General features: G+C 45.6%; 1 protein-coding gene across 5 annotated transcripts in view; it reads left to right on the forward strand.

Moving 5' to 3' along the window:
- The window catches only part of ARMC2 (armadillo repeat containing 2), a 502,181-nt gene that overhangs the window by 466,738 nt on the left and 14,142 nt on the right, over positions 1 to 21,301 (forward strand). For all 5 annotated transcript variants that reach the window (XM_063917083.1, XM_063917082.1, XM_063917081.1 and 2 more), the window contains 4 exons: positions 11,872 to 12,190; positions 16,425 to 16,547; positions 17,638 to 17,751; positions 18,612 to 18,744. In XM_063917083.1, coding sequence (XP_063773153.1) covers positions 11,872 to 12,190; positions 16,425 to 16,547; positions 17,638 to 17,751; positions 18,612 to 18,744 — 689 coding nt within the window. The remainder of the gene's footprint in view (positions 1 to 11,871; positions 12,191 to 16,424; positions 16,548 to 17,637; positions 17,752 to 18,611; positions 18,745 to 21,301) is intronic.

Below are 21,301 nucleotides of genomic sequence, written 5' to 3' on the forward strand. Positions count from 1 at the left end.
AATTTCCTGCTGCGATCACTTGGAATTACCCCCCTTATTCCTGAACCTTTAGCATGTATTTTTGCTAACTTTAGTAAATGGAATCTGGGCCCAGAGAAAAACTTTCGTTTGTGCCTCCTCACGGTTATCATTACTGTTTTTTAAAAATTAATTCTTACACACTGGACTAAAAAATCCGCCCCCTCTCTGACTGAACTTAAAAATTGTTACAACTTTTGTATTTTGATAAGCGTTCAACTATGTCTGAGATTGAGAACGGAGTAGAACATTTTTACCAGAAATGGGAACTCTTTATTAAAATCTTAGATGACTCAACTCAAGCTCACTGTTACAACTGAGGGCCTGAGCTGACGGGAGGCAGCCTCAGTTGTAGGGGCTGAGATGTACCGGAACCTGGGAGGTTGTATCAGACCCCTGGACATGTAAGTAACATGAATAATAACTGCCCGAAGGCGTGACCACGACAACTTGGATAAAAGTCAATGATGTTTATTATGACAACTCCGCAACACAGCAGCAGTAAAAGAAAACGTAAAAGTCAGCAAAGAATAAATACAGTTCCTGGGTACTACAGGATGGCAGGAGCCACAGGGCACTGGTAGTGTGAGATAGTTCTTATGATCTTCTAGATGGAAAGTCCTTACCAGGCCCGACTGTAGCAATGGAGATAACCCAGGATTGTGCCAGCTGGTGTTCCAGGAAAAGCTGGGTTGCTGAAGATAAAACAGCTGCTGTGGATACTGGCTGGAACCAGACTGTTGTTAGCACGGAGTGGATACTGGCTGGAACCAGTTAAATAATAAATGAACTTGGGAGCGATGAAATATGAACTGAAATGTAGAACTTGAGAGCGGAGAAATAATAATACCGGTGGAGAGTGGTAAAGTGTAGAAAGGACACCGGCCCTTTAAGGGAAGCTGTACTCTGCTGGAAGCAGGTAATGTTGTAGCTGGAAACAGATGAATCCACAATGGATTGGAGAGTCAGGCTACACCGCAGGTGGAATGCTGGTGCGGGTCTCTATGGTGGAAGTCTTGAGACAGGAGCTGGAACCTGGAAGACAATCACAGGAGAGAGACAAACAGGAACTAGGTTTGACAACCAAAGCACTGACGCCTTCCTTGCTCAGGCACAGTGTATTTATACCTGCAGCAAGGAAGGGATTGGCTAGGCAATTATGCAGATTATCAATACTGAGAACAGATTGGTGGAAATGATCAGCTGACAGAATCCAAGATGGCTGCGCCCATGCAGACACTTGGAGGGAAGTTTGGTTTGTAATCCATGTGGTAATGAAAACAGTAATGGCGGCGCCGGCCACCGGAGACAGGAGGCGCCAGGCTGACAGATGCACATCCAACCACGCGGACACAGCGGAGGCCGCGGCTGACGTAATCGCCACTCAGACACTCTGCATGCAGAAGTTCAGGGACGGCGGCGGAGGCCGCGGGAGACGCCATGCCAGGTGTAATATGGCGTTTACTGTGACAGCGTCCCAGAGTGACAGGAGAGGATACAGGAATGTACACATCAGGATAACAGATGGGATCCGGTCCTGGAGCGCTGAGTCAGCCTTAGGAGGCATCTGATGGGTAAGAAATGGCGTCCAGATACCCGGATCGTGACACTCATATTCCGAAATTATCAGAAGATACTAATTGCAATTTACTTATATGCTTAGCTAAAGAATAATAAGCCTTCTGGCTTTGATACGCTTCTGACATCTTCCATTCTTGTCCCCTATTTCAACATGAATACACTGAGACTGCGACTAATTTACAGCCACTGTAGAGGTGATATTTCCTTTTTGTTCATACACACTTATATTGTGCTCCTACCCTTTTTCTAATCCTTTTCTTCCATTTGTGGTCCCACCCTCCCCAATTTCTACATTTGAGATTATCTTTTTGTTTATTCTTATATTACTGTTTGATTTTTTGTGATACTATTAGTGTCTCTTTGATTACTGTGAAATAATAACACTGTAATCTGTTTATTATTGTGGAATTCAATTAACTTTATTTTTTTTTAAAAAGGAGCGCAATGGAATCTCTTAGATTATCCATGTACTGTACAGAACAACATCATTATTAAATGCCAAGATCTCTGTCTTCTTGTCACCTATTTGTATTCCTTTAAAAGAAAATAATAATTGAAAAGTATGAAGTAAGGGTTCTAGTAATAAATTAAATGTCTGGAGGGATAAGAGGTAACCGTCTAGTTCCCATCTCTATGTTCACCTTGTCTTATTTGGCTGCAACCTGTAATACTGAGACACAAGGAACCAAGAGGCAACTATAGTACTGAAACACGAGGCAACAAATGGCAGCTATAGTGCAATTGTAGCACTGTTGTAGTGGCACGGGATGTCAGAAGATACCTATATTAGAGCTGTAACAGAATACCAGGAGACAGCTTAGTGGCACAGTTGCAAACAGCAATAGGCACTAATAATACCTGGAGTCTTGACCTAGAAATGTAATATATGACCTAGTCAGCAAAAATAGCCCTGGAACTGAGCCTGAATGTCAGGAGTTTTGATATGGAAAAGTGTGTAGAGAGGTTTTAATTGCTGTGATGTAGAGCCTTTTTAACAAAGTCGGACGTGATAGCTAGAACCTTGCATGTTTTTTTGTCGCATTTGTAATATTCTTGCTTAGTGTAATCAAGGTTACATTAAGTGTAGACTACTAAGAAGCAAATAGTACATACAGAATGCATTATGCTGCCCTATTTGGTGACCATGGGGAACAGTTACTAAGTAGTGATAAGAGCGGAGCAGTGAGCCAGTGGAGAAGTTGCCCCATCAACCAATAAGCAGCTCTGTATCATTTTATAGTATGCAAATTATAGATGTTACTTCAGTGCTGATTGGTTGCCATGGACAACTTCTCCATTGGCTCACTTCTCCGCTCTTATCACTGCTTAGTAAATTTACCCCCAAGTATCTTCACTTAGACAGAGAGAGAGATTGATTGAGGCTGGGTGTCACAGATCACTCTGCTTCTTCATCTCCCGCTGCAGTCCCCCTTAATCTCTGAGAGACACTACTGTTAATAGTTAATAGAAAAAGCTAAAATTGTAAAATTGTTGGCAATCAGATTTGACAACATTAAGAAAACTATAGTTTATTTTCTACAGCACAACCAAAATCTCCTGGCACCGTAATTGAACAGACCTGAATGCTGCTTTCCCAGGGGTAATTGGTTTTTAACCCCTCATACTCAAACACAAAAGAAACAATGGGAAAGCGCTATTAAATCTGTTGTAGATTCTGTTTCATAAAATTTAACATATACAAATATAATTGATACCGATCAGCATCACATAAAAACAGTAATACTTAATATTCCTCCATCTTTCTAAAAAAGCAATAACACTATGCTCTTATTGTATATTATAGCATGGATTAGTATTAAGATTTTATAACGCACTTCATGCATGTAATTTTAGAAATAAAGAAGCAACACAAGAATATATCAAAGTCTCCTTCATATAATCCTCAGTGACACTATGTTCCACATTAATCATTTAAGTGCTCACTGGTATTTTTGCATGCATATTAGTATCAAGCGAATCATGCATTAGAAACTTGTATCCATATAACTAATCATCCGGTTAGTAGCAATAGCACAGTGTAAAGTTATTTTGCAATGTGCTTAGTAGCCTCTCTCTCAGCTTTTGATTAGTGTTATGCAGCATTAATGTGAACCGTCCATGCCTCTCATACATAAATTGATTAGCACTATGTTAATATGCCTCTGTTATAACCACGGAATTGGTATTGTCCCTCCCTGCTGGTACTCTCACCGTCAGCCTTATCCGAAGTCCATGGGCAGTCACTTGGCAGCAAATTTCCCCTTTTGGCAATGGGGTATGTGATATGCCGACCAGCTGGTGGATAGTCTGTTACTGTATCCCGTATCCATGGAGAACATGACAGATCAGCTGGTGGATAGTCTGTAGCTGTATCCCGTATGCATGGAGAACATGACAGATCAGCTGGTGGATAGTCTGTAACTGTATCCCGTATGCACGGAGAACATGACAGATCAGCTGGTGGATAGTCTGTAGCTGTATCTCGTATGCAGGGAGATTGTGACAGTCGCGTTTCTCCGCCTTCTCCTTAATTCAGCGGCTTCCTCAGTGTTGACACTGAGGAAGCCGCTGAATTAAGGAGAAGGCTGAGAAGGCTGAGAAACGTGTCTGTCACGATCTCCCAGCATACGGGAATTCTGTGGGCTGAAAAGAATGCCCTGGCACTCCACCCCTAGGTGTTCAAGTTCTTCGATGGGGACTTCCTCAGATGGACCTAATGGCATCCAGACGCAATTATAAACTTCCTCGTTACTGCTCCAGTACGAGGGATCAAGAAGCAATAAACACTCTGACAACTCCCTGGCAGTTCCAGCTGGGTTTTGCATTCCCACCGTTTCCGCTACTGCTGTGTCTCCTCAAACGCATAAAATGCGAAGATGTCACAATCATATTGGTGGCACCGGATTGGCTTTGCAGAACATGGAATGCACTTCTGTTCCCTGAAGGTCTAAGTTTCCGCTCTCTCCATATTCTTTCAGAGATGCCTAGCCTTACTTCCAGATGTCCAAACCTTTTTGCAGGGAGTCATAACAATACAAGCTCCCTTTGTCCCTCCCATGGTACTGCAGGATTTGGACTTGGTTCTCCCATTTTTTTACAGTCCTCTCTTTTTGAACCTCTGGAGTCAGCTGATTTAAAATTCCTATCCTGGAAGACTATTTGCTTCTTGCCTTTGCTAGGAGAGTCTCCGAACTGGGGGCCCTGTCCTGTCGCCAAACATCTCTAATATTTCATGCACTCAGGGGTCTTTTCTCCCAGAAGTGGTCTCTGCATTCCATATCCGCCAACCCCATTGTTGTGCAGTTCTCTCAGGGGATTCAACGTCTTCTAGATCCCTGGACGTGGTACGTGATCCTCGAATCTATGAGGAAATCGGACGCTCTATTCATCTTCTATGATGTGGTACGGCCAGGTTGGCCTGCCTTCAAGCAACCACTGGCACGTTGCATTCGCCTGGCTGTTCGATAGGCCTATGTAGCCTCTTCACTGCCTCCGCCAGCTTCTATTTCTGCACACTCCACCCGTTCATTGGGGCCCTCGTGGGCAGCTGCCCGCGGGCTTTCTGTAGTGCAATTATGACCTGCGGCTACTTTGTCAGGTCAGCATACCTTCATCAGGTTCTACAAGTTGGATACCTTTGTGGCCTCAGAATTTCAGTTTGTCCGATCGGTGTTGCAGGGGTGTCAGCGCTCTCCCGTCCGTGAGGGAAGCTTTGGGACATCCCCACTGTCATAAGCCTCCAGTGTCTCCTAGTGGATGAAAGAGTAAACAGGATTTTGGTACTTACCGTTAAATCCATTTCTCCGATTCCATAGGGGACACTGGACTCCCAACCCTGTGCTGCTCTTGTCCTGCCATTGTGTGTAAGGTTTTCTGTTGTGACTGCATATGTTCTTGCAGATTACTTCTACATGTTATGTGTTACTATTTGTCTCTGTTATTTTCACCTCCTCCTCTGTAGTTTGTTCTCTCCGTCTCTCCTCAGGCTCAGTTTCTCTAACTGGTCTGGAAGGGGGAAGCATAGAAGGGAAGGAGGCAGTCACACTTCTAAATTTAAAGTGCCGCCTCCACATACCCAACTATCCTAAGCCTCCGGTGTCCCCTGTGGAATCGGAGAAATGGATTTAACGGTAAGTGCCAAAATCCTATTGGACCATGGGGAAGAGCGGCTCCGCAGGAGACTGGGCACAAAAGTAAAGCTTTAGGACTACCTGGTGTGCACTGGCTCCTCCCCCTATGACCCTCCTCCAAGCCTCAGTTAGATTTTTGTGCCCGAACGAGAAGGGTGCACACTAGGGGCTCTCCTGAGCTGCTTAGTGAAAAGTTTAGTTTTAGGTTTTTTATTTTCAGTGAGACCTGCTGGCAACAGGCTCACTGCATCGAGGGACTAAGGGGAGAAGAAGCGAACTCACCTGCGTGCAGAGTGGATTGGGCTTCTTAGGCTACTGGACACCATTAGCTCCAGAGGGATCGAACACAGGCCCAGCCATGGAGTCCGGTCCCAGAGCCGCGCCGCCGGCCCCCTTACAGAGCCAGAAGCAAGAAGAGGTCCGGAAAATCGGCGGCAGAAGACATCCTGTCTTCACCAAGGTAGCGCACAGCACTGCAGCTGTGCACCATTGCTCCTCAGCACACTTCACACTTCGGTCACTGAGGGTGCAGGGCGCTAGGGGGGGCGCCCTGAGCAGCAATAAAAACACCTTGGCTGGCGAAAATACATCACATATAGCCCCCAGGGCTATATGGATGAATTTTAACCCCTGCCAGATTACACTGAAAAACGGGAGAAAAGGCCGCTGAGAAAGGGGCGGAGCCTATCTCCTCAGCACACTGGCGCCATTTTCCCTCACAGCTCCGTTGGAGGGAAGCTCCCTGGCTCTCCCCTGCAGTCACTACACTACAGAAAGGGTTAAAAAAGAGAGGGGGGCACTAATTAGGCGCAGTATAAACAATACAGCAGCTATAAGGGGAAAAACACTTATATAAGGTTATCCCTGTATATATATAGCGCTCTGGTGTGTGCTGGCAAACTCTCCCTCTGTCTCCCCAAAGGGCTAGTGGGGTCCTGTCCTCTATCAGAGCATTCCCTGTGTGTGTGCTGTGTGTCGGTACGTTTGTGTCGACATGTATGAGGAGGAAAATGATGTGGAGGCGGAGCAAATTGCCTGTAATAGGGATGTCACCCCCTAGGGGGTCGACACCTGAGTGGATGAACTGCTGGAAGGAATTACATGACAGTGTCAGCTCTTTACAAAAGACAGTGATTGACATGAGACAGCCGGCTACTCAGCTTGTGCCTGTCCAGACGTCTCATAGGCCGTCAGGGGCTCTAAAGCGCCCGTTACCTCAGATGGCAAATACAGACGCCGACACGGATACTGACTCCAGTGTCGACGGTGAAGAGACAAATATGACTTCCAGTAGGGCCACACGTTACATGATTGAGGCAATGAAAAATGTTTTACACATTTCTGATAATACGAGTACCACCAATAGGGGTATTATGTTCGGTGAGGAAAAACTACCTGTAGTTTTCCTGAATCTGAGAAATTAAATGAGGTGTGTGATGAAGCGTGGGTTTCCCCCGATAAAAAACTGATAATTTCTAAAAAGTTATTGGCATTATATCCTTTCCCGCCAGAGGTTAGGGTGCGTTGGGAAACACCCCCTAGGGTGGATAAAGCGCTCACACGCTTGTCAAAACAAGGGCTCTACCCTCTCCTGAGATGGCCGCCCTTAAGGATCCTGCTGATAGAAAGCAGGAGGGTATCCTAAAATGTATTTACACACATACTGGTGTTATACTGCGACCAGCAATCGCCTCAGCCTGGATGTGCAGTGCTGGGTTGGCGTGGTCGGATTCCCTGACTGAAAATATTGATACCCTAGATAGGGACAGTATATTATTGCCTGTAGAGCATTTAAAAGATGCATTTCTATATATGTGTGATGCACAGCGGGATATTTGTCGACTGGCATCAAGAGTAAGTGCGCTGTCCATTTCTGCCAGAAGAGGGTTATGGACACGACAGTGGTCAGGTGATGCGGATTCCAAATGGCATATGGAAGTATTGCCTTATAAAGGGGAGGAGTTATTTGGGGTCGGTCTTTCAGACCTGGTGGCCACGGCAACAGCTGGGAAATCCACGTTTTTACCCCAGGTCGCCTCTCAACATAAGAAGACGCCGTATTATCAGGCGCAGTCCTTTCATTCCCATAAGGGCACGTGGGCAAAAGGTTCCTCATTTCTGCCCCGTGACAGAGGGAGAGGGAAACGGCTGCAGAAATCAGCCAGTTCCCAGGAACAGAAGCCCTCTCCCGCCTCTGCCAAGCCCTCAGCATGACGCTGGGGCTTTACAAGCAGACAGGGAGGCAGTTTTGGAAGCCATTCACAAGCTGTATTCCCAGCAGGTGATAATCAAGGTACCCCTCCTGCAACAGGGAAAGGGGTATTACTCCACACTGTTGTGGTACCGAAGCCGGACGGCTCGGTGAGACCGATTTTAAATCTAAAATCTTTGAACGCTTACATACAGAGGTTCAAATTCAAGAGAAGGGGACTACATGGTGTCTCTGGACATCAAGGATGCTTACCTTCATGTCCAAATTTACCCTTCTCACCAAGGGTACCTCAGGTTTGTGGTACAGAACTGTCACTATCAGTTTCAGACGCTGCCGTTTGGATGGTCCACGGCACCCCGGGTCTTTACCAAGGTAATGGCCGAAATGATGATACTCCTTCGAAGGAAGGGAGTTTTGGTTATCCCTTACTTGGACGATCTCCTGATAAGGGTAAGATCCTGGGAACAGTTGGAGGTCGGTGTAGCACTATCTCAGGTAGTGTTGCGACAGCACGGTTGGATTCTCAATATTCCAAAATCGCAGCTGGTTCCGACGACTCGTCTTCTGTTCCTAGGGATGATTCTGGACACAGTTCAGAAAAAGGTGTTTCTCCCGGAGGAGAGAGCCAGGGAGTTATCCGAGCTAGTCAGGAACCTCCTAAAACCGAGCCAAGTCTCAGTGCATCAATGCACAAGGGTTCTGGGAAAAATGGTAGCTTCCTACGAAGCAAAGCCATTCGGCAGATTCCACGCAAGAACTTTCCAGTGGGACCTGCTGGACAAATGGTCCGGGTCGCATCTTAAGATGCATCAGCGGATAACCCGGTCACCAAGGACAAGGGTGTCCCTCCTGTGGTGGTTGCAGAGTGCTCATCTTCTAGAGGACCGCAGATTCGGCATTCAGGACTGGGTCCTGGTGACCACGGATGCCAGCCTGCGAGGCTGGGGAGCAGTCACACAGGGAAGAAATTTCCAGGGCTTATGGTCAAGCCTGGAGACATCATTTCACATAAATATCCTGGAGCTAAGGGCCATTTACAATGCTCTCAGCTTAGCAAGACCTCTGCTTCAAGGTCAGCCGGTGTTGATCCAGTCGGACAACATCACGGCAGTCACCCACGTAAACAGACAGGGTGGCACAAGAAGCAGTCAATGGCAGAAGCTGCAAGGATTCTTCGCTGGGCGGAAAATCATGTGATAGCACTGTCAGCAGTATTCATTCCGGGAGTGGACAACTGGGAAGCAGACTTCCTCAGCAGGCACGGCCTCCACCCGGGAGAGTGGGGACTTCACCCAGAAGTCTTCCACATGCTTGTAAACCATTGGGAAAAACCAAAGGTGGACATGTTGGCGTCCCGCCTAAACAAAAAAATTGGACAGGTATTGCGCCAGGTCAAGGGACCCTCAGGCAATGGCTGTGGACGCTCTGGTAACACCGTGGGTGTACCAGTCAGTGTATGTGTTCCCTCCTCTTCCTCTCATACCAAAAGTACTGAGAATTATAAGACGGAGGGGAGTAAGAACTATACTCGTGGCTCCAGATTGGCCAAGAAAGACTTGGTACCCGGAACTTCAAGAGATGCTCACGGAGGACCCGTGGCCTCTACCTCTAAGAAGGGACCTGCTCCAGCAAGGACCCTGTCTATTCCAAGACTTACCGCGGCTGCGTTTAACGGCAGGGCGGTTGAACGCCGGATCCTGAAGGAAAAAGGCATTCCGGATGAAGTCATCCCTACACTGATCAAGCCAGGAAGGATGTAACCGCAAAGCATTATCACCGCATTTGGCGAAAATATGTTGCGGGGTGTGAGGCCAGTAAGGCCCCAATGGAGGAATTTTCAACTAGGTCGATTCCTGCATTTCCTGTAAACAGGAGTGTCTATGTGCCTAAAATTGGGGTCCATTAAGGTTCAAATTTCGGCCCTGTCAATTCTCTTCCAGAAAGAACCAGCTTCAGTTCCTGAAGTTAAGACGTTTGTAAAAGGGGTACTGCATATACAGCCTCCTTTTGTGCCTCCAGTGGCACCTTGGGATCTCAATGTAGTTTTGGGGTTCCTAAAGTCACATTGGTTTGAACCACTTGAATCTGTGGAGTTAAAATATCTCACATGGAAAGTGGTCATGTTGTTGGCCCTGGCCTCGGCCAGGCGCGTGTCAGAATTGGCGGGCTTTATCCTGTAAAGGCCCTTATCTGATCTTCCATTCAGACAGGGCGGAATTGAGGACTCATCCTCAATTTCTCCCTAAGGTGGTTTCAGCGTTTCACTTGAACCAGCCTATTGTGGTACCTGCGGCTACTAGGGACTTGGAGGACTCCAAGTTGCTGGACGTAGTCAGGGCCCTGAAAGTATATGTTTCCAGGACGGCTGGAGTCAGAAAATCTGACTCGCTGTTTATCCTGTATGCACCCAACAAGCTGGGTGCTCCTGCTTCTAAGCAGACTATTGCTCGTTGGATTTGTAGCACAATTCAGCTTGCACATTCTGTGGCAGGCCTGCCACAGCCAAAATCTGTAAAAGCCCATTCCACACGGAAAGTGGGCTCATCTTGGGCGGCTGCCCGAGGGGTCTCGGCTTTACAACTTTGCCGAGCAGCTACTTGGTCAGGGGCAAACACGTTTGCAAAATTCTACAAATTTGATACCCTGGCTGAGGAGGACCTGGAGTCTCTCATTCGGTGCTGCAGAGTCATCTGCACTTTCCCGCCCGTTTGGGAGCTTTGGTATAATCCCCATGGTCCTTACGGAGTTCCCAGCATCCACTAGGACGTCAGAGAAAATAAGAATTTACTTACCGATAATTCTATTTCTCATAGTCCGTAGTGGATGCTGGGCGCCCATCCCAAGTGCGGATTGTCTGCAATACTTGTACATAGTTATTGTTACAAAAATCGGGTTATTGTGGTTGTGAGCCATCTTTCCAGAGGCTCCTCTGTTATCATGCTGTTAACTGGGTTCAGATCACAGGTTGTACGGTGTGATTGGTGTGGCTGGTATGAGTCTTACCCGGGATTCATAAATCCTTCCTTATTGTGTACGCTCGTCCGGGCACAGTATCCTAACTGAGGCTTGGAGGAGGGTCATAGGGGGAGGAGCCAGTGCACACCAGGTAGTCCTAAAGCTTTACTTTTGTGCCCAGTCTCCTGCGGAGCCGCTATTCCCCATGGTCCTTACGGAGTTCCCAGCATCCACTACGGACTATGAGAAATAGAATTATCGGTAAGTAAATTCTTATTTTTTTTATTCATTATAGTTGTATTCTTATGTCTGGTGATGAAGGGATGTTGTCCATTTTTAGTTCATGTTTTTGCTTGTATGTGCTCTGCATTGATTTTACTAAATACTTTGTTCAGCCTGCCTTCCTTCTGTGTTTTCTAGGCTTGTTTTTATATCACCAGATGGACAGAGTTATTTGTTTTCATTGCCCTGGGATATTGCGCAAATCTGCTATGATTTCTGCAGAAACTTATATTTTATTTTATTGCTTTCCAATGCAACAAAGATAAATAACTCTTCCTGATGTCATCTGATGACAATGCTAACTAGAAAAGGCATTTATTTATTTGTTATTTAAGTAATAGCTGCACAAGCCAATTATTCATCTACCATTAGTAAATGCTTTACAAGTTAGGAAGTTGCAGTGTTCTGTATCTGTGCATATGAATGCAGACGCCAAAAGAACAGCATCAACTTTTTATTAGTGTGGATTACATGACCCTTCATACGTGAAAAGTGCACTTCCTTGCTTGCCATTGTCTCAGTTCTACACTGTTTAAGCTGAAATATAGGAGAGAACCTCTGGCTTTATCATGTACTGCCAGTCCTATTAAATTTTATTGTTACCACCATATATATATTTGTATTGTTAAGTCGCTATGTTAATAATTTCGATAGCCTGATATTTTATTTATACAGTATTCATCTTCTCTTTAGGACCTTGTTGTGCGCATAGTGTTTACACTTGGGAATATTATGGCTAAGGCTGATACAGCACGTGAGCAATTTTATAACCTGAAAGGAAGCATGAAAACTCTTCTGCATTTACTACGCATTTACTGTGACCTTGATATAAATGCACAAAGGTCTCAGTCTGTTGAGAAGGAGGAAACGAAGGAGCAAAAAATGCCTTCTGAAGTGGAAGACGTATTAATTAAATTAGTAAGACTCCTGGCTAACCTATCCGTCCATCCGACAGTTGGAAGAGCTATGGCTGCTAACCAATATTGTGTGTCACATTTAATGCAGATTCTGGGTAAGTCTGGTATTCTGTTTGTTGTATGTAACATATTTTAGTGGTATTTTTTTTTAAACAATGATTTTTATTGGCTTGAGTTCTAAAACAATAAGAGAAGAGTGTATAGAAAAAAAGACAAGTGTTTGTTGGGGGGGGGGAGGGGGTGTTGGGGGGAGAGTAATTTGTGTTATTTTGCTACGAGTGTTCTGGTTCATGTGTGGTTTATGGGAAAGTGAGAAGACCTATCGCCAACAAAGAAGGCCTTGATTGAGTGTCTGTTAAAAGAAAAAAAAGAATGCTAAATTGGGATGGACCTCACCATTTCCTTTTCGCTGGGCCCAAGACTATTTAAATTTATTTAGGACTGAGATTTCCGGGGAAATTTCTGATTTTATTAGCCAAATGAAAAATGACTTTGACAAATGGAAACATCTACCGCTGTCATACATTGGTAGATGCCACTTGTTTAAAATGGTCTCCTTCCCACGTCTTCTCTACCCAGTGCAGATGCTACCCTATCTTCTGACTAACCATGACATTCAGGGGTTAAAGTGAGCCGGAACGGGGCGGAACTGCGTTCCGTCAGTTCCACTTGGAGACTGAACGCAGTTCAGCCTCCTCCGGCTCACCTAACCCGATGTGTGGCCGGCGCTGCAGGGAGATGCCGGGCGCCCGCTGAGATTGCGTTACCAGCGGGAGCCCGGCGGCAGCCGGAGGCAGGAGCTCAGTACTGAGCTCCGGCTTCCGGCGCTGTCACTGTGCGCTGTGGGAGAGACGTCATGAAGTCTCTCCCATAGTGCCGAGGAGCGGGCGCCCAGAGGACTGCAGCGGCCAGACACGGAGCGGGGCTTGGTGAGTATGGTGTATTTTGTTTGTTTGTTTTTCTGTTGTATAGCGGCATATACTTGGGACAAACTACTTTGGGGGCATTACTACAGAGGGGCACCTACTGGGGGGCATTACTACAGAGGGGCACCTACTGGGGGGCATTACTACAGAGGGGCACCTACTGGGGGGCATTACTACAGAGGGGCACCTACTGGGGTGCATTACTACAGAGGGGCACCTACTGGGGGGCATCACTACAGAGGGACACCTACTGGGGGGCATTACTACAGAGGGGCACCTACTGGAGGCATCTACTGGGGGTAAACTACTGGGGGGCATTATTACTGGGGGCAAGCTACAAGGGGGCAAACTACAGGAGGGCATTACTACTGGGGGCATAATTACAGGGGCGTTACTACTGGGGCCGTAACTACAGGGGCAATACTACTTGGGGGCATTACTACTGGGGGCTTAACTACAGGGGCTAAACTACTGGGGGCATAACTACAGGGGCTAAACTACAAAGGACCAAACTAGAGGGAGGCATTACTACTGGTGGCTAAACTACAAGGGGCAAACTACTGGGGCTAAACTACGGGGGGCATTACCACTGGGAGGCTAAACTAAAGGGGGGGTAAACTACTGGGGTCATAACTGCAGGGGGCATTACCACTGGGGGCATAACTACTGGGGCTAAACGACAGGGGGCATTACTACAGGCAACATTACTACTGGGGGCAATACTCACAGGGGCATTACTAATGGGGGCACTACTAATGAGGTCATTGTAAAGGGGGCACTTCATAAGAGGCATCACTCCTGGAGACATAAGGGGCACTACTACTGGGGCATTGCATAAGGGGCACCACTACTATGGGCTCTATATAAGGGGCACTACCACTGTGGGCACCAGTACAGTGGACATTGCATAAGGAGCACTACTACTGTGGGCATTGTATAAGGGGCGCTACTGCTGTGGTCATTATGTATATTATGGGGTGCTACTACTGTCGGCATTATTACTATTGTGTGACCACGCCCCTTTTTAAACCACACCCCCTTTTGCGGAGCACGCAATACCTTTATTACATGGGCGCCGTGCGGAGGGGGTGAGTTCCACCACCTCTCTAGGACCACTTTAAGCACTGATGACATTACATCTATTAATAGAGCTATTACTAAGTTTATATCGATGGGGAAAAGACCTAGGATTTCATTATTTAAACTACAGAATTAGAAAAATGATGGTAATCTGCGCACTGAGGTATTGGGTGTCAGTGGGTCGGGGTGTGCTGCAAGTTCAAGGGATGTCCAGTCCCTATTTTTACAGTCTTAAAGAAAGGGTACACAATGCGAAAACACAATGTATGAACTTTAACTGCGCTCTACCCCTGATGTTCATATGTATTAGTCTGTTTATGTCAGATATACCTGTGCTGTTTCTTAACTTGAGATCAATAATACCAGTGAGTAGGAGTGTATAACTAAAATGTGTTTTATTGATTGCTAGTGGGACAGGGTATGCGTTCCAAGCATAGTCCAAATGCCGTCCTTCTCTTAAGTAAAAGTCCAACAAGCTCTTTCTTATACTGAAAGTGCCCTTTTTGATGCACAGTGTAATAACTGGAAAACGTCCTTTCCCTAGTAATAGTACAAATTGAAGTAAGAGTCCTTGATCCTTAATGGAGTACCAGAGACCGGCGTCCCGTGTCTCTGTTGAGGTCTAGTGGATTAAAGTCCTTACCGTTGCGGCCGTGTTCGTGAGGAGTCCGGGTGCGGGCCTGCACCAGGATTCTGAAGGGGCTCTGGACCGATCAGCTGACGGCGGTCAGCACTTGCTCGCTCGGTTTGTCCTTGTACGGATTCACCGTGAGCCTGCTGCTTTCACCGTGCCGATCCTGTGTCCGTGGAGGGGGTGTGCCGCTGTGGAACCCGGCCGGGAATCCACAGCAAGGCACACCTGTCCACTTGCCGAGCCGCACCTGCAGTCTCACTCCTCCCAGCCCGTCCGCCTGCACTCACTTACCCGTCTTGCTGCGCTGTTACTGCAAGCTCCTCGTCTGTGCTCCGGGGTTCCTCTTGCATCCACTGACCGCTTTGATGTAGTTGCTTTCCTTGATGTCCTCCAACGCGTTTCAGCCGGGTCTGGCCTTCCTCTGGGAGTTTGCAATTTAGAATGTTCATGGCGTGAGGGTTTTTGAATCATGGTGCAGAGGCGGGATCTTCATTCATTCGTCCCTGTCTTAGTGCCTGATTGGTTTATCTAAAAGTCCATCAAAAATGACTGACAGTCTGCATTGGCTGGTGATAAAACTATGGGGGTCATTCCGAGTTGTTCGCTCGCAAGCTGCTTTTAGCAGCTTTGCACACGCTAAGCCGCCGCCTACTGGGAGTGAATCTTAGCTTATCAAAATTGCGAACGAAAGATTAGCAAAATAGCGAATAGACACTTCTTAGCAGTTTCTGAGTAGCTCCACACTTACTCGGCATCTGCGATCAGTTCAGTGCTTGTCGTTCCTGGTTTGACGTCACAAACACACCCAGCGTTCGCCCAGACACTCCTCCGTTTCTCCAGCCACTCCCGCGTTTTTCCCAGAAACGGTAGCGTTTTTTCGCACACACCCATAAAACGGCCTGTTTCCGCCCAGAAACACCCACTTCCTGTCAATCACATTACGATCACCAGAACGAAGAAAAAATCTCGTAATGCCGTGAGTAAAATACCTAACTGCATAGCAAATTTACTTGGCGCAGTCGCACTGCGGGCATTGCGCATGCGCATTAGCGACTAATCGCTCCGTTGCGAGAAAAAAATACAGAGCGAACAACTCGGAATGACCCCCTATGTCCACTGCGGGATGTTGAGTTCTAAACCTTTTTGTTCAGTTTGTCGTATCCCATAGCAACTTTGTAATGGTTGGTGAGATACAATGAATAGATGTCATTTAATATCTATTCATTGTATCTCACCAACCATTATGGCAACAGTATCCATATCTAGCCATGCATTTAACTACACTCAAAAGCAATACTTCCCTCTACATCACAATGTGACATCAGGGAAAATGCAGACAATGATAAACACCTTATAACAAAAGTATTTACAACAAGAGTATATTTTTTAGGGCTATTTGTGTTTTCTTGGGACACTGAAAAATCTTAACAGCCTGTCACTTTATTGCTACTACCTTGTGTTGTTGCCATATTTGTTCCAGTATATTATCAAGTGAAAGCCCAGTTGGTCTTGGATTGTTTTTTTACAGGGTAAACTAAATGAAATGAAGTCTGTATCAGTGTTTCATGTTACATTTAGCCTGGCAACATGAGGTGAACAATCAAGCAAAGACCTCTTTTAACCTTGACTTCATCATATAGCAATTATCTTACAATTTACAAAATGTCCTTGATTTTTCTATGCAATTAGAATGCAAGCTGACTGATAAATGTGAAGAACTGGTGATCAGTACTGTGGCAACGATCAGCAATTTATCTTACTATCAAAGTGACAGCTCTGTTATTGCAGACAGAAGACTAGAGATTTCTAAATGTAAGTATTACATTTTTTTTTACAAGTTTAGTTTTATTTGGCCTCTTCTCCTTTGGCTTCTGGGAGCGTGCCTCTTGACCAATGGCATGTTGGGGTGTGCCTCTTGCCCGGCAGTATGAGGGAGTGTGCCTCCTCCTTGGTGGCATGAGGGAGTGTGCCTCCTCCTTGGTGGCATGAGGGAGTGTGCCTCCTCCACGGCAGCATGTGGGAACAAGCCTCTTCCCCTGCGACATGTGGGAGCATGCCTCCAGCCTGGCATCATGTGGGAGTATGTCTGCTCCCCGGTAGCAGTGGGTGCGTGCCTCTTCCCCTGTGGAATGTGGCAGCATGCCTCCTCCCTGGCATTATGTGGGAGCGTGCCTCCTCCCTGGTGCCATGAGGGAGTGTGCCTCCTCCACATCAGTATGTGGTAAAGTGCCTCTTCCCCTGCGGCATGGGGGAGCGTGCCTCCTCCCCAGCAGCATGTGGGAGAGTACCGCCTCCTCGGGGGTATGTGGAAGTGTGCCTCTTCCCCTGCGGCAGCACGTGGGAATGTGCCCCTTGCCGTGTGGCATGTGGGAGCGTGCCTCTTCCACGGCAGCATATGTGGGAGTGTGCCTCTTCCCCTCCAGCATGAAGGAGCGTGGCTCTTACACTGCCGCATGTGGGAGGGTGCCTCTTATTTGTTTTCAGATAGTTCTTAAAACACGTGTCTGGACATCCTATTGGCTGCAATAGGTTGTGTCTATCACAAGGTGGTCACAACTAAAAGATCAGTAATCTGTATTGTAGAGGAGAGGTCTGCGTGTGTACATGTCTGACTTATTGTATAACTGAGTGAATATGTGATGTTTCCTATAGTTAGATGCTCTGGCGCAGCAGTAGTCTGGAACCAGTATGATTACAGCTCTTCCAAAATTCTTCATTGATGTGCTCACCTTTATAATGTGCTGTCATACTTTATTACATGACTTAAGACTCCTAGGTAATACACTGAATCTACATTGTGGTTTCCCTGTAAGCATTTTGATTTCTATGGAAGCAGGAGTTTTAGTAGTAATCCTGCTTCAACAGAGTAACATGCAGTAAAACAGTCTTATCATTTTACTAGTGCTATTAAAATTAATGCTGTCTAACAACATGGAGAGAATTCTGGAGGCAACCAGAGTATTTGGCAATCTGTCTCATTACCAGGATGTGCGGGATTTCATCTTTGAGGAGAGTGGTAAGTTTTTGTGCTGGATGCTGTGGTATCCTTTCATATAAATATTTCTTATTGAATGGTGCAGATTCAATTACCGGTGGGCTTACTTGCACGGCTATAGCTCCGGGTTTAACACCTGGAGCTATGCACTTTGCGGATTAATAATTATCAATACTTTCACCATCACAGACTTTAGATCGATGACTATTCCTACAGGGGCCATGGGTGAGATTCTCTCTCCTGGTGATTTTCTCATGTAAAAAGGCAGGAATGCAGTGGCCTTTAAGGTCACGGCGCGCTGTGCCCTGACATCCAATTGTTATGGCAGACAAGCAACATCTAGGGGGAGATGCATCAAACCTTCAAGACACATAAAGTGAAAAATTTGCCTATTATAACCGACCACCTTTTGTGGTACTCTCCCACACTGTGCTTGATTAAAACCTTTTATTTATTTATTTATTTTGAGGGAGCGGGGCTTTATAAGTTAATACCCAACATTTATAATAGAATACAGCAGCACTGAGGATGTAGACAGTTTGTACACTGCAAAGTTAGTGCCAGTTACCTATACTAATACAATATGTTCCACTTCCAGGGCTCTTCTGCACATACCTCTACAGAAAGATTTACAGTAAAGACAAATAGGAATAATGTTTCCTTTTTTTTTATAGGACAAGCTAATATATCCCTTGTAATGATATATTAACATTTCAACTTTAATCACATTTAGCCTGACTTGCTGATTATAGTTTTCCCACAGTTTGGACATCTGTTTCTTTTAAATGTATGTTTTATATTTGTTTATTCTAATCATTGAAATGAATCATTACAAATATAATCTTTTATAACCTTATTATGTATTCTTTGTGCACATGTAGTGTATAAATTCCTAGTTCCATTACTGGATGCAAGGCACCAGGATGTCTGCTTCTCTGCCTGTGGGGTGCTGATTAATCTGGCTACAGACAGCAATAAGAGAACATTACTGAAAGAAGAAGGTGCATTTAAAAAGTAAGTCTGAAACGGTTTTAAAATAGCTGTAGAAAAGGTACAAGTCAGGTACTCCAATGACTGTTTGCTTTAGTTCTGCTTATGGGCTTTATATACAGATAGAGCAGTCTTTAGTGTGTATTCTCTGCACATATAGCAGCAACGTTAACTGATTTCAGTGGGGAGGTAAGAATGCACTGACCTGCTGGATATGTATCTGGTACCTTCTGCATTGTACGTGGATGTGATATGTGTCGCTTGTCTGTTACCACGGACAGTTCTGGCCAGACGCCGCTAGTCACGATCAGCCACTGCACTGTCCACGGTGGGTGTTAATGGCTTCCATGAGGAATTCCCAGTGCACATGTATATTGCTTATGTTCCTCAGATACTGTTTCTTCTCCGTAGTCCATACAATTTTAGTGTAACGAATGCCACAAATAACAATATAATCAGTGTACCAGAATAAGGTGAAACATCCATTAAAAGTGAGAATCCAGGAGCATGTCAGGGGAATAAAGAATAAATTAGAGAATCATTCTGTCCCCAGACATTATAAATCTTACACATAAGCTATACACAAGGCGCACTATTCATATATACATGATACTTGCACAGCCATAAGAATTTTGAAGTATTCACTCGTCCTAGTAAATTTATACTACACCTAGAGGGTGCCATTTGTCTGCATTTTTCATTGAAGACTAAGGGGGAGATGTACTAAGAAGAGAGCTAGTGGAGAAGTTGCCCACGGCAACCAGTCAGCATTGAAGTAACACTTATAATTTGCATACTATAAAATTATACACAGCAGCTGATTGGTTGCTGTGGCCAGCTTCTCCACTGGCTCACTTCTCCACTTGTTTGACTGCTTAGTATATCTCCCCTTAAAAGCCAGTGTTAGAAATGTTATTTGCTGCATCACATAAATCAGGTTATCTCACCTGCAAATGCGATGTGCTCATAATTTGCTAATTACATATGGCACTTGAGACCTGAGAGACAGATGGAAATGGCACAGCCTACTAGGTAGACTGGTAGAATCTCTCTACTATTTATCGTTCCCTCCCTCAATAAAACTATCCACTTCAGAGCAGACAAGGATTTCTCAAAGTGGGAAATGGAAATAGGTGCTGCTATTATTATTTTCTTCAGAAAGTGGAGAAATAATACACAACGTTGTACGTTAAACATTGTCTGCCTTTCAGAAATTATTTTCTCAAAGCTTCTCTTTCTTGTGGTTGTGGAGGAGGCTTTTGTCCTGCATGGGCATCTGTTTGGTTATCCACCAGCTCAGAATGGTTATGTGCCTAGCGTTTTTCTTTGGCATTGTGCTCGCTTCTGGGCATAGAGTCACAGAACTTGTTCACAGAAGTTATGGCAGCAGCTACCACCAAGGAGGCTTCTGATACCCGCAGAGCAGGAGCTTGGCCGACCATCAGCAATGCATTCATTGGGAACTAACAGAACAATGTACTCTGCTAGAAGTATTTGGGAAGGGCTCGGAGGCCTGGGGAAACCATTAAAGACTCTTTTAGATTGTAAGCTCGTAAGGGTAGGGCCTTTTCCCCTTGTGTGCCTTTCCTTCTCTTACTTACACTATCTTATACTCTATACTCCCATTGACGGCACCTAACCCCTGGTTTTCTGTACTTGTCATATATTGTCTTGAACTGTAAGTGCTGTTTTCTTGTTTTGCTCATTTGTTTATGTACTATCTAATGGGATCCCTTGTGGCGCCATATAAATAAAGGATAATAATAATAATGAATATCAGTCACCCAATCCAAGCCCTGGTGGTAATCTAAATTATCTGAACTATCCACGATATAATTCTAAATAGGCTCTGACATACACAATGATATGGGTTAAAAGAAAATGTAACTGTTAAAAATTGGCACCCTTTTCTATATATCCATTATCATTAATACAATCCCAAACCTCTACATGTACCGCCAGATTGGTTAATAAATCTCTGTCCCACTGCTCATGCAGAGAGCCACCATTGGTGTTGCATGCGGCCATCTTTAGAAATAGAAACATAAGAAAAATGAAACAATCTGTAAACTCTATTTCTTATACGTCCTAGAGGATGCTGGGGACTCCAAAAGGACCATGGGGCATAGACGGGATCCGCAGGAGACATGGGCACACTATAAGACTTTGAATGGGTGTGAACTGGCTCCTCCCTCTATGCCCCTCCTCCAGACCTCAGATTCTGTGCCCAGAGAGACTGGACACACACTAGGGGAGCTCTCCTGAGTTTCTCTGAAAAGACTTTGTTAGGTTTATTATTTTCAGGGAGACCTGCTGGCTACATGCTTCCTGCTTCGTGGGAGTGAGGGGAGAGAAGCAGACCTACTTCTTCTTAGTTAAGGGCTCTGCTTCTTAGGCTACTGGACACCATTAGCTCCAGAGGGTTCGATCACTTGGTGCGCCTAGCTGCTTGTTCCCGGAGCCGCGCCGTAAACCCCCTCACAGAGCCAGAAGAAAGAAGCCGGGTGAGTAAAGGAAGAACAAAAGACTTCAGTGATGGCAGAAGACTTCAGAGTCTGAGGTACTGCGCAGCGGTCGCGCT

This window comes from Pseudophryne corroboree, chromosome 4 (genome assembly GCF_028390025.1).
Source record: "Pseudophryne corroboree isolate aPseCor3 chromosome 4, aPseCor3.hap2, whole genome shotgun sequence".
Classification (NCBI taxonomy): Eukaryota; Metazoa; Chordata; class Amphibia; order Anura; family Myobatrachidae; genus Pseudophryne; species Pseudophryne corroboree.